Here is a 14,002-nt window from a genome sequence, read left to right on the forward strand (position 1 = left end):
CTTTGGGCATGGCTCCGTTCCTCCACACTGAAACCCCAGAGTGCAGGGAGACCCATCCTTATTGCCAAGCCTCTGTACCAGCTGCATTCCTGGATGGTGCATGCTCAGCGGACAGTGAGCATCCCAGCACATGGTAGCCACCCCACCATTTGCTTGATCCCTCAGTCTCATGCTCAGAGTATCCCACTTGGCCTTTCTGGTCGCTGCAGATGTGGATGGAGCTGGTTAGGAGGGCAGCTCTCAGGCTGGCTCTAGAGATCACAGGCTACACCAAATACAGTGAGGCCTTGGTAGCCTGGCTCCAAGCTTGTGGGGTGACCCTCCCCCAGCACGGGCGTTCTCTGCATGAGAATTCATGTGTGTCACAGAGCAGGCCAGCCTCAGCTTCCTGGCTTCTCCCTAGGAGCAGCATTCATTCCCAGCCCCTCCTATGATTACATCCTCCCTGAATCCAATCTCTTTCTTTTCTGTTCCAACTCTCTCAAGGGTGATAGCAGCACACAGACGGCTGGTGACGAGCATTCTGAGTGAACGCTACGGGAGGGGCCACCGTGGCTCTGGTTGGTGGACTCTCAATTGTGTCCCAGGCTCTTGGTCTGGAGGATAAAGAATGGCAGTTTGTCCTTCTCTTGTGCTCACTTGGGCTTCTGGAAAGTGCCAGTGTGGGCTTTCAGAAAGAAGGGACGTGGGCAGGACAGGGTATGTGGCCAGGTGTGTCTGTTCATGGGATAGTTGCCATGGAAGTTACCATGGAAGGATGTGGCCAGAAAGGAGGACCTAGACAGTGACAAGCAGTGTTTTGGAGGTGCCTGCTGGCCCGGGGAGTGGTGGGTGAAGAGCCACGGATGGCATTAGCCTGCCCAGGAGCCTCTTAACCCAGCCAGCTGAGCTCACCACATCCAACATCCCACACAGTCCCCGAGGTAGGTGGCCAGTGGACTGCACGCTACAATCAGAGCCCAAATGATAAGCGCTGGAGCTTGCTTGGTGTTGCTGGCTTCAAAACAGCACTTGGATGACACAGAGGTGTGCAGGAGACTCAAGACACTCACCTATGGACTTGCCTGATTGGTATCATAAATTCTGTATTTGGCGATACGATACACACTGTTAAAATGTTAACTTTTAAAATGTTAACATCTTAATTCCTGGAGTGTCAGGCGGGGTCCTGCACACCCTCTCATGGTGTCCTTGTCAAACAGCCCAAGGAGGCAGCTTGACAGGTCCTGGTCTGCTAGCCTCCACCCAGGTCTCCCACTCTGAATCTCCAGAGAAACTTGAGGGCTGTCAGGCAATCCTCGGTGTGGAACCAGTCTGGGAGTCTCAGTCATGGGGAGGAGGAGGAGGGCACCACGCTACCACCACAAAGCCCCAGGGTATAGAGACACCGGCTCTCCTCCTCTGCCCAGTTGCTGCCTGACACCCATGGGAGGGTGGATGTGTGTCACGGGATAGACGAGGATGATGGAGATGATGAAGAGTCACTTAGGGCTCAGATGTGCGCCCCAAACCAAGCAAACACACAGCAAACAAGGAGCCAGTCAGGAAGAGGTGTCAGGAAAAGGACACCCAGGATAAGAGGGTGTCTGCTCTGTGACTGTTACAGTGATCCCAGAGGGTGAAGCGCAGTCCCATTCCTGCCCTGCCACAGGTGCACCCCACATCTGTGACAGTGAGCACACTAAGTGTGATACACTGCAGGAAAGAAGCCCTCGGCCCCCCTCATTGTGGGAAGCATTTCCCAGTTAACCCATGCTGTCTTCTTCCCAGTACTTGGATTAGTAATGGCTCTGTGGTGGTCATGCCATAGATGTGGGTTTGGGTGCAAGTCCATCCCGAGTATGCGTTCGCCTCTTTGCTCTTGCACATCTTGGTCCTTCCTGGGATGAAAAAGCCCTGGGGTGCTTCTGAGTCAGCCTCCATGGTGTTATGGTATGGAGGAGGCGGTTATCACCGACTAGCGGCCAAGCCTTGGACCCTCTGGTGCTCTTGGGTGATGCCTGTGAGGGGGTTATCTGGGCTCTCCTGGGGTTGCAGCTGTTATGGAGTTTCGTTTCCAGCTTGCAGGGACGGTGGGCAGCTTCGTCTGCATCCCAGTAATGGTAGGCCTGCAGGGTGCTGGATTCGACTGGTCTTGACCGTCTTCCTAGGAAGGAGTCAGGTGTGGAATGGGCATATTTTGTGGGATGTGGACGTGCAGCAGGCACCAGTGTAGCACTAACTGTTGCTAAGACGGTTCCTGAGGGGGCCATGGTGGGGGGCAGCTGACCTGTGCTGGACATGCGTGCTCCACTGTTCCACTCCTCTGATGGTCTTCTGGGGAGCAGCTGACCTGTGCTGGACATGGGTGCTCCACTGTTCCACTCCTCTGATGGTCTTCTGGGGGGCAGCTGACCTGTGCTGGACATGGGTGCTCCACTGTTCCACTCCTCTGATGGTCTTCTGGGGGGCAGCTGACCTGTGCTGGACATGGGTGCTCCACTGTTCCACTCCTCTGATGGTCTTCTGGGGGGCAGCTGACCTGTGCTGGACATGCGTGCTCCACTGTTCCACTCCTCTGATGGTCTTCTGGTGGGCAGCTGACCTGTGCTGGACATGGGTGCTCCACTGTTCCACTCCTCTGATGGTCTTCTGGGGAGCAGCTGACCTGTGCTGGACATGGGTGCTCCACTGTTCCACTCCTCTGATGGTCTTCTGGGGCGCAGCTGACCTGTGCTGGACATGGGTGCTCCACTGTTCCACTCCTCTGATGGTCTTCTGGGGCGCAGCTGACCTGTGCTGGACATGGGTGCTCCATTGTTCCACTCCTCTGATGGTCTTCTGGGGCGCAGCTGACCTGTGCTGGACATGGGTGCTCCACTGTTCCACTCCTCTGATGGTCTTCTGGTGGGCAGCTGACCTGTGCTGGACATGGGTGCTCCACTGTTCCACTCCTCTGATGGTCTTCTGGTGGGCAGCTGACCTGTGCTGGACATGGGTGCTCCACTGTTCCACTCCTCTGATGGTCTTCTGGGGGGCAGCTGACCTGTGCTGGACATGGGTGCTCCATTGTTCCACTCCTCTGATGGTCTTCTGGGGGGCAGCTGACCTGTGCTGGACATGGGTGCTCCATTGTTCCACTCCTCTGATGGTCTTCAGTGGCACAGACAAGTGATAGGGAGGCGGGGACACCACAGAGCCTTTCTGCACCTGCCTGCTGACATGCAGGGGCTCTCCAGACATGCCAGGTAAGGGGAAGCTGGGAACTGCAGCAGGTGAAGGAACCCATAAGGCTAGCCACCTGCTCCATGTGTGCACAGGTGTGCCAGACAGCAGGCTGCCCTCTGGGAAAACCAACACGGGAAATGTTGATTTTCAGGAAACCAGAGCTTTGGGTGACAGACATGCCCTGGCCGTGGGCGAGGCCTCACCACATCAACTTGCTCAATGTGCCACTCTAGGCGCCCACCGAAGATGCAGATGGAGCCACATCACTATGCCCGCCATGCCAGCTGCCTTGGGGAGCTGCAGATTCACCTAGAACGTCTGCTCAGGGTCTGGATCGATTTCTTTCTCACAACCTGGGAACACTGGCTGAAGTTACAGGTGGCTGATGGGGAACTCTGATGGACGCTAGGGTCAAGATCAGAAAAGCAAAGCTGACCGACAAAAGCTGGCCACCCTGCAGTCTTCTCAGGATGCAAAACCAGCCTTGGCATAAGAAGCTGATGCTGATGGGTCTAAGGGGTGAGGGTTGCTCTGCGTGTGGGGCTTGCTCTCTAGAGACACTGAGGACTGAAGAGCTGACAGCTACCTACCTCACCTGCCTGAGGGTCCAAAGGAAAGGGTGAGATGTTTCCCTGCATGAACCTATGGTAACAGGCATATACAGGTGACAGGACAGTACGAGCTGGGAGGGACAGAGCACTGAGAGCCGCTGCAGCAATGTCAAGCAGGAACAAAAGCCAGCTCTGTGTGATGACAGCAAAGGCAGTGCATGGGGTTCAGCTATCAAACGGCTCCCTCTCCTTAGTATGGTAGCTTTAAAAACAGAAAATAAGTGTGGATCGGGGCTGTAGAAATAAAAACCCGTTGGTTCCCCTGTTGGGAACTTCGATAGTGCAGCCACTGTGGAAAAGTTAAAAATACAATTATCACACGGTGTAGCCATTCCATCACTGGGTCTATATACCCAAAGACCTGCACGTGTATGCTCAGAGCACTGACCCCAGTGGCCCAGAGGGGAACAGTCCAAGTGCCCACTGAAAAGCATGAATGAGGGAAATGGGACATGTATACAGATGTGACACACGGTTGTCAGGAGCCTCCTGCATGTGTTTCAGTGAGAACAGCCAGCCTCTAAGGACCAAGTCCATCCATGGGGTCCCCAGAGGATTCAGAGTAATTAAGACAGAAGGGTGGGTGCTAGGAAATCCTGGGGAATGGGAAATTTGGGTTGAAGGGGCCAGAGTCTATTAACACGGATGACTTTGTGGACAGACGGTGGTAATAGTCACACAGTAATTTAAGCATTTAATGCCACCGGACTGGACACTTAAAACTGGACAAGAGGGCACACTTTGGTCTGTGTGTGTGACTAAGGACAACATAAAGAACAGTGGTGTCCCGAGGGAGCGGGTTTCATGAGTGTTGCCACCTCATGGCCTCTTTTGGCTGACGTCTCCACTCTACACAGGTAGTGGTCCATATGTGAGAGAGCTCAGTGAAGATGGTCATCAGCTGAGCTAGAGAGCCTCCCTTGGCTAATGAGGGCTGAGTGACGGCCTGGCGATCATCTTTTCTCACTTGGGGGCAAGTGAGCCCTCTTGCTGCCTTTGCAGTGCAGGTCAGTGGGAGCTGTGTCAGGCTGGCCACTGTGGAGGCCCACTGTGGATTCCCAGGTGGTGTCGCCTGGCCTCATGGCCCTAGGTGCCCTTTTCTGTTTAGTGTCCAAAAGACCCTGGAAGAAAGTTCCTCAGCCTTCCCAAGGCCATTGAAAAAACAAGTGACCTTTCTGTCTACAAGTGCATCCTCTGGTCACTCCTCGGTGGCTGCTTCAGCTCATGCTGTTGGTTTTGTGGTGCCCTGCACCTCTAAGCCAGAGGCCAACATGTCCCTTCCCCTCAACACTGCTCCTGCTGACCAGCACAGGATGCTGGGGACTGGGCTGTTGAGAATTGAGCTGAAGGGTACATAATCCTCAGTCCCACTTCTAAGGGAGGAAACCTTTGTGAGTCTTGTGGAGTTCAAGGTTCCGGCTACAGGAGGAAAAGCCATGGCAACTTGAGCAGTTTTAGCCTATGTGGCAGTCTCACGGCTTGTGTTCACTGCTTAGGCATTCAAGACCTCCCTGCTTAGAGCCCAGTGCATTTCCACTCTAACTTGGAGCAAGGATCCAAGGCTGGGCATGCTGCCGGTGAGCAGGTCTAGACTGCCCCCTGGTGGACACACTGCAGGCTGTTGCAGGTGAAAGTGAGGCACACCACAAATTTCAAGTTTCAGAAAGGAAGGCCTGGGCAGAGCCCCAAACCCCAGCCACTGATGGTTAGTGGCCAGCAGTGAAGAAGCCCTACTGGAGGTCTGAAGACATGTGAAACAGAACCGCCTCCGGGAACTGGTCAAAACCTCTCATTATTCTTCCTGCCTAAGTGGTGGTGGTGATGGTCTCTTTCTAGGCTGTCAATGGCAGATTATCCATTGATACGATGGGTTCTGGAGGGACCCAGTGGGGCAAGGCCTCTCCCAAATCCCAGGGAAAGAGGGTCGGGTACTGGATTAAGCTCGGGTGCCGAGGCTACAAGCTCTTCTGCCCCTTTGTGGACCGGGAAGCTATGTCCGGCCCTCAGTTTTCCTACCTATAAAACGTGGCAAACGGTCTTTTCACAGAGGTGACTCATGAGTCCGTGAGTGGAGGGACTGGAAGTGGCTAGCAGGGAAGAGGTAACTGACAGCCCTGGCCTTGTTCACTGGAAACAAGACACTTGTGTGACATGTGGCTAGGGTCATGGCGGACTCTGTCAGGTTGCAGGACAGGCAGGAAGTAAGTGACTCCTTTGGGTCCTCTTTACCTTGTGCTCTCCCATTGCGCACGCCTTGGATCTGATCCTGCTTTGGACATGCTGTCAAGGCAGGTCCTCTGAAGACGAGCCCCAAGATGGGGAGGAGGCAGAAGCACTGCTGAGTGGTCACAACAGCAGGTACAGATGGTATACAGACCGTCTCAGGCACAGATCAGAGGCATCTTCTCGGCCAGCAGGGGGACAGTGTCCACACAGACCCCCACCAGCCCTGACCAGAACAGTCCTGCAGGCTAGTTTTTATGTTAACTTGACACAACAGAGAAGAGCAGATCCTAATTAAGAAAATGCTGCCGTAGGATTAGCCTGAAGACAGGTCTGTAGGGTGTTCCCCAGGTGACTGATGTGGGAGGCCCAGCTTACTGTGGGAAGTATCACCCCTCGGCTGGCTGGTGGTACTGGGTGCTGTAGGAAAGCTGAGTGAGCCCTGGGGAGCCGGTAAGTAGTGCTCTCCTGAGGCCTTGATTCAGTTCCTGCCCCCCGGTTCCTACCTTGGGTTCCTGTCCTGACTTTCCTGTGATGACCTTTACTAGGAAGTGTAACATGAAAAAAGCCCCTTCCTTCCCAAGCTGCTCTTGGTAACGGTGTTTTATCACAGCACGGGGACTGTACCCAGGCATCGGCTGAGATCTACCCAAACGTAACTCTTGTGTTTTGCGCACAGGTCTGGGCACCCATGCACCCATGCTGGGTTCTCTGTAGCCCTACAGATCTTTGGGAGCTGCCATACATCACTCCACTTCTGTTAAGGAGCCAGGCCCTGAACCTTCCTCCCTAGCCAGTGCATACAATGCCAGCGCTCAGCAGGGAGAGCTGAAGGCTCTGCAGAAGTAGGCTTTGTTCTCTGAGGCCACAGGGACCACTCTTGCATCTGGGCATTTCCTATAGGAGTCCCACAGTAGAGCTGTGGCTACCCTTCTTCCCAGTTCTGCATGAACTGGGCTGGCCTCTTCCTGCTTCCAGGGGCCAGCTCCTTCCAGCGGTTACTCTGCCGTTTGAGAAATCTGGGAAAATATGATCACATCATCCTGGTTACCGTGACACACGAAAGGAACAGCCGAGGAAGTCTGACTCTTGGGAGTCTGGAGGTCTAAGCCTGTCCTTCCTTCCTGCTGGAACCCCCGGCAGAACTCGCATCACTGTCATAGCAAGCAGCAACACTTGAGGTCCAGCCTTGGATCCTGTAAGGGCCTCACACTTTTACTTCCTACTAGGATTGGGCCTGCCTTCAGCCCAGGGGCGGTGGAACCAGCCCCAGCCCTGTCCCAGGACAGGCCCAATTGCAATCTGTTTCTTCTTGTGCCCCTCCTGGTAGGTAGCTAGTTTTCCTGGCCGATAGCTTCACATTTCTCATAAGAGCCTTGGTATAGTCTTGTCTCTTGCCCACAAAATCCACAGTTTCTCATGCCCCCCATGTGGACAAGATAAAGCATTTGGACAGACCTGGGTTTCCCTTGTGGCCCAGGGTTCATTCTACTTGAGGATGTAGTAAGTATAAGGAAGGGCAGCCGCTAGGGTGCTGGTGGGGTGTGAGGAGGAGTTGAATGTGAGTCTATTTCGTCCAGGGCACTGCCAGATGAAGTGTGGGCAAACACCATCAAGATTCCCAGGCCTCCAACGGTCCCGCCTTTCCACTGTACCTTGTATGTGGAGCCATCAGCACAGAACAGCACCCCATGTCCCTGACGCTGGTCTCGAACCCAGTCACCTTCGTACTTGTCACCATTCCTGAGGGCACAGCACAGGACCCTCATGAGGATACGAACCAGGTGGTGGCAGTGACTCAGACTGACTCCTCTGACCAGGCACAGCAAGCACACCGGGGCCAAGGCAAAAATAGGCCCTGAACAGATGGTCTGCGAGCTCCTGCCTTGCCAGAGCCGGCTCAGGAGGGCTGGTGACAGGCGGGGACATGTCTGCATGCCCGCCCCCCAACCCCCTATGGCAGGACCCATTTTCTAGAGCATGCTGGGCCCTGTGCAGGACATGTTTGGCTTCCGCCACTCAGAATGGGAGTTGACAGAGAGGAGGAAATGGGAGAGGTGACTCTGCCTGTTTCAAGGGCAGGTGCTGGGTAATAATCCACCTGGAATCTGAGCACGGGCTTAAGGTCTCTAACCCTCTGCCTGAAAGACGGCAGCTTCGCTGAGCAGCATCCTTACTCAAACCAGGTCCTTGGGGTCCATTCTTGGCTGTGACACCCTGGCTTCAACAAGTGTGGTAGGAGGCAGAGACAGACATACATACACACAGACATATATACAGAGAAAAGCAGCAAAGGCTCAAAACATATTTAAGGCTTGGGTACTAGTTGGTGCTTTCTACAAAATCTACCTACACAGACCCCTACGCCCACCAGCATTCCAGGAGGTAAGGGACCACTCTTGTTCCTGAGTAGCAGTTTACACCTCCAAAACCCGTACTCACTTAAAGACCATCTGCCCACGGCCATGTCTCTTATTGTCATGGAAGGAACCCTGGTACACCTGTCCATCCTGGTCCTCCAGAAACCCTTGCCCTGGCGAAGGAACCAGAACACACCAACTTGACTCCACATCTCCTGTCAGTGACGACCCTTCCTCTCTCCTCCCTTAGCTTTCTGGAGGAGGCCGGCCTGCACCTAATTCTGGCAGAGGTGGATTTGGAAGGTTGACCTGCTGGCCTCCTAGGCTTGCTGGATAGCTCTGTTCAGACGAGAATGGTGGATGTATTTAGGGAAGCTGCCACTGCCCAGGTCAGCAGGCAGGGCTGATAAAATTGATCCAGACTAGCTACCACAGGTTCTCAATGGGGGCTTCACAGAAGGCCCTCCACAAGCACTGGGTTTTGGTGGACGGCATGGAGGGAGGCTTACAGTCCACTTGAATGTTTCTGTCTCAGAATTACTCTGTGTACCGTAAGCACGGTAAGTGCGCTGCCTGCGTTCCCCTGCAAGGCTTGTCAACCTGAAAGGCTGGGGAAATGTGAATAAAGATGGGGCCTTGCTGAACTGTCGACAACCTCAGCTTCTGGACAGTTCAGAGACTCAAGGGTATTTCTGTTCCCTAGCTCAAGTAAACTCGGGGAAGGAAAGGGCTGTTCCCGCTACGTTCATACACACTAGAAGCTGCTGGGTTCATTTACAGCGTTAGGTAGTTTTCCCAGTGTCCAGAGGGACAGGGGAAACTTCAATCATCCCCTTCTCCTCTTTGGCCTGCAGACTATACATAAAGTGAGTGACTCAGGCCTTAGGGGCCTGATAGCCCAGTGTCACTGGGATCTTGAGAGAGTGGATCTAGTCGAAGCACGGCTGTAGCAGCAGGAGTGACTCACTCTGAAACTGCAGACCTGCCTCAGGCCAGCCTGTAGGAGCCATGCTTATCAACAGAGAACTGTGTACTGTTTTAACCTCTAAGCACAGACAGTACAGAGAGCAGACATGGGCGTGACACACGTCCCAGGACATGGAAGGCTCTCTGTATATGGGCTCTGATGGGCTCATCTGCGCTGTGGGCAGAAAACGGGGGTATCAATTCCTGCCTCTTTCCAGCATCCAAAGTCAGACAGGCTAGGTTAGTGGTTTGACCACCTGAGCACACACAGACCCACAAGTCCCTGGGTACCACACCTTCCCTCAGGCCTTGGGAGAGCTCCCCTTCATAGTGACCTCCGGCTTTGTACTTCATGATGCCGTGTCCTTGAGGCTCTCCTAAAACAAACTGTCCAGAGTAGGTGTTTCCTGGGATAGATAAGAGGGAAGAATCAGGCTGTGCCCCAGCCAATGGTAGTGGAGATGACGCCAGCCACTTTCATTTTCTTCTCTCTCTCTCTCTCCTTTACTTTTACTTTTTCTGAGACAGGGCTTTTCTGTATAGCTCTGGCTGTCATGAAACTCAATCTATAGACAAGGTGGTCTCAAACTCACAGATCCACCTGCCTCTGCATTCCAAAGGTTAGGTGTAAAGGTGTGTATCACCACCTCCTGGCTTGAGGTATTTTCAGATGGAGGTCTCTGTCTCTGTAGACTAGGACGGCTTCAGACTCACAGAGATCAGTCTTGCTTTGTCTTCTGAATGCTGGGAGTAAAGGTGTGTGCTACTACACTTGGCTGGCATCTGTCTCTTTACCTTACCCTTTGTGTGGACAGTGAGCAAGAGAACATGCTTTGGACCTGTGTCCATACCCTGGCTGGGATGGCAGACCGCCTAGGAAGTCACTGCCTGTGGCACTGCCGCGAAGGAATTCCCTGGCTTTTTAAAAACAGTTGGACACTAAGTCCAAGAGAAAAGTTCCCCCAGGGCTAACAACCGACTAACTACGCAGCCCGAAGCTCCAGGAAACACCCATGGCCACTGGCATGGAAGCCACAGAGCAGTCTGCCCATCCAGGGATGCAGTATGACTGAAATATCTTTGCTTATTTTAAGTGCTGGCATTAAAGGCATGCGTGACCACCTCTGGTCTAAAAAATTTCTTTAAAGATTTATTTATTTTATGTATGAGTCTCTATCTGCATGTACACCTTCATACCAGGAGAAGGCATCAGATCATGTTATATAGATGGTTGCGAGCCACCATGTAGTTGCTGGGAATTGATCTCAAGCCCTCGGGAAAAGCAGCCGGTGTTCTTAACCACTGGACCATCTCTCCAGCTCCTAACATACTTTTAATGTAGAAGAAAACTGTAACTTTGGGATGATAAAACTTTATTTCAAACGGGTGTTATAGAGAAGACCAAGTTGTCTACACAGGTGAGGGCCAACCCTTACCTAGGAGCCCCAGGGCACCCTTTTACTAGACTAGGCCTTCTGCAGGCATAAAGGCAGTCCAGGCTGTGGGCCTCACACTGCCTAGCCCCAGCCTGAATGCTATCCTCTCTTACTGGAGCCTGAAGCTCTCCCTGTTTACACACAGCATTTTGTGTGGCCATAAACTCTGGGAGGGTTTATGGGAACAGAGTCAGCAGCCCCCCTCTGTCCGATGCTAACCTGAGCAGGCCCAGTGCTGGTAGCCTTCCCCAGTGATTTCTCCATTCACAAATTCGCCTTCATAATAACTTCCATCTTTAAACAATAGCTTCCCATGACCTGGTGAGAGAAACAAAGTGCAATCGGCTCGTGGGAGTGGCCACAGCCCAACCCATGTGGGTAGGGCTCCCTTTTCCAAGTGAAAACCTCAGTTGCTGTGGTGGTGCATGTCTGTCATCTAGCTACTCGGGAGGCTGGGCTAATCTGGGCAACATAGCGGAAACTCATATAAACAAAGCAACACATTCCTGACCGCCAGCTCTCGTTGAAGTGACCACAGAGGCGTGAGCTGTGCACATGAGACCTTGTTTGTCCTCCATCCACATGGGGACAAAGGACGTGTGTGTGTGTGTGTGTGTGTGTGTGTGTGTGTGTGTGTGTGTGTGTGTGTGTGTGTGTGTGTGGTGCACGTGTGTCTGTGTCCAGTCTCCAGTGCCCATGAAGACTGGAAGTTGGTGTCAGGTTCCCCAGAGCTAGGGTTATAGACTGTTATGAGCTACCTGATATAGGTGCTAGGAACTGAACTCTGGTCTTCTGCAAGTGCAGTGCAGCAAGCACTCTTCTGAGCCATCTTTCTGGCCCCTGGAGAATATTCTTTAAAAGTGGGCGACTCTTCAGGCAGCTCTGACAATAGCTGTAGACATGAGCCTTGGTGCCTGCTTACGGTAAGATAATCCTTAATGGTGGGTGGTGGAGGCATGAGAAACACCTGTGTGGTGAGAACACTAAGCAAAAGCTGAATGGTGCGAAGGACACAGCCTGCCGGTGGGTCACTCGCCTCATTCCTACAGGTCCTGGGGTCGCAAGAAAGCAAAAAATAAATAATAAAGACAATATTTGTAGAGACTGGGTGCAGTGGTGCACTTGGGAGGCTGAAGCCAAAGGATTGTGGGTTCAAGGCCAGCCTGGGCTATATAATATAGCAAGGTCGTGTCTCAAACACAAAAAACAACAAAAAGATAAAGAAAAGAAAATGAAGAGGAACTCTGGTAGCCAGCAGATGTGACAAGCCTTCTTGCTTATGGGGCAGGCAGGGTCTAAAAATGGAAAAAAAGCCATTAAGTCTAGACACTGGAAAGTCTAGACTCAGTACTTCTCTGATATGCGTGTACATGTGTGAGCGGGTCATTCCAGGGTATGCTCATTTTGTACTTCTTCCCTCTATTGCTCAGGTTTTCTAAAAATATGGTCCCTTCTTTCTCTCTCTCTTCCTTCCTTTCTTCTTTTTGGTTTTCTGAAACAAGATTTCTGTATGTGGTTCTGGCTGTCTTGAAATTCACGGTAAGGCTGTGCAGTAAGGCTGGCCTTGAACTTGAGATCTACCAGCCTCTGCCTCCCAAGTGGGAAAATACAGCAGACCCTCCGTGCTTCTAAGAGAGGCAACAGGAGGCAGACTGCTGAGAACGCAGCTGCCTTTCCCCAGGAATCAACAGATCCAATGTCTTATAGCAAAATCTCCATCTCTTCTGGCCGTTGTCTGGTGGTTTTCTATAAACTGCAATGCTCACAGACATGATGCACAGAGCAGGGTTCTTTCTTTCTCATGTTTTACCATTTTTTGCTTTTGTTTTTTGTTTTTTTGTTTGGAACACAGAGACACTAACTCTGAGGATTAGAGCCCTGGGTGTCCAATAACAAGCAGACAGTACGCCATGGTCCACTGCGCCACTCTTTCCTTTCCACCAATAGTTCCACCACCCACCAGCATGTAATGAGCTCCAAGCCTACAAGTCTTCCATTGGTTCCGCCATAACTGGGGCCAAGTGGTACCAGTGTGCAGGCACAGTACTGGGCTATGTTTGGTACAAGACTAACTGCCTCCCACACTGCTCAGGAATCTGTCTCTGGTATGGGCTCTAGAATGACCAGAGGCCTCTTACCATGTTTCTTGCCTCCCTTCCATTCTCCTTCATAGCGGAAGAAAGAATTTGGGTATACATATACGCCATAGCCTGTGTACAGAAAAGAAGGTGAACATCGTGATGTTTTGACATCAGTAGACACAGAGATAAGGAATTTCAGGGTCTGGAGTAGTCTTCAGGTCACTTCTCATCAATCTTTTTAACGTGACAGGATGCTTCATCTTGGTTAATCGACCAAGATGTATGCTCCCTCTCCCTCCCTTCGGTTTTGCTACATGGATAAGTAGCGAGGAAAAGTCAGGCTTGGCCAGAAGAGGGCTAGGACCAAAGCTGATTGTAGGCTTTTAAGGGGAAGGATTCAAATGGAGGTGGTGAGGCCACAGAAGCAGTGAACAAGCTCACTTGGGATACAGCGAAGAGCCTACCCTGCCAAGACCTTCACCATCCTCCTGTCCCCACGGGACAAAAATCCACATTTACTCCTAAGAACTCCTAGCTAGCCTCATCTTTTATCATGCAGCTCTGAGACATCACACCCAACACCCATCTCTGTTCCTCATAAGCAACCCCACTGCTTCCTTGCCAGCAAGTCTCAGCCTGGAACGGGAAGACAGTGGCACTGCCGTGGACTCTGGCCTCATATCGACCTGTTTCTCCGATTTTAGGACAATTTTCTATCAGACTGCATTGGGCGGGCCCGCAATCCCAGTCCTTGTGTGCTCACCCAGGCCAGTCTGACCTCCACTCTATCGGCCCCCCTGACACAGGGCCGCCTGGCCGTGAGACTGCAACCTGAACCACGCCTGTGGAGAACGCTAACGCAACCGAGCTCCAGCGGGGATACCCAGCCCGTACCGTTTCGCGGCCGCAGTCTCGGCGAGTGCCGGAGAGGTTGGAGCGAAGCCGGGTTCTGATCCCCAGCTGCCGCCATCTTGCCGCCAAAGTTTCCCTGGCAACCACAAAGCTGCCTGCCATTGGCCTCCGGTTGCTATGGGGCGTGGCCAGGTGACCGTAATATTCGAAGCAACCGCGTCGTATCCGGAGCCTGAGGACGGCAATGCGCCTGTGCAGTACGGCGC

General features: G+C 52.7%; 1 protein-coding gene across 3 annotated transcripts in view; it reads right to left on the reverse strand.

Moving 5' to 3' along the window:
- Morn1 (MORN repeat containing 1) overlaps positions 1 to 13,867 on the reverse strand; it is a 58,927-nt gene extending 45,060 nt beyond the window's left edge. For 2 of the 3 annotated variants that reach the window (XM_032893489.1, XM_032893485.1), the window contains exons 1-6: positions 13,779 to 13,867; positions 12,942 to 13,013; positions 11,023 to 11,121; positions 9,664 to 9,774; positions 8,484 to 8,574; positions 7,697 to 7,784 (exon numbers count right to left, since the gene is read on the reverse strand). In XM_032893489.1, coding sequence (XP_032749380.1) covers positions 7,697 to 7,784; positions 8,484 to 8,574; positions 9,664 to 9,774; positions 11,023 to 11,121; positions 12,942 to 13,013; positions 13,779 to 13,854 — 537 coding nt within the window. In that variant the 5' untranslated portion in view covers positions 13,855 to 13,867. The remainder of the gene's footprint in view (positions 1 to 7,696; positions 7,785 to 8,483; positions 8,575 to 9,663; positions 9,775 to 11,022; positions 11,122 to 12,941; positions 13,014 to 13,778) is intronic. The other variant, XM_032893495.1, reaches the window with a different exon arrangement.
- Between the last annotated feature and the right edge of the window lie 135 nt (positions 13,868 to 14,002).

Source organism: Rattus rattus, chromosome 1 (assembly GCF_011064425.1).
Source record: "Rattus rattus isolate New Zealand chromosome 1, Rrattus_CSIRO_v1, whole genome shotgun sequence".
NCBI lineage: Eukaryota > Metazoa > Chordata > Mammalia > Rodentia > Muridae > Rattus > Rattus rattus.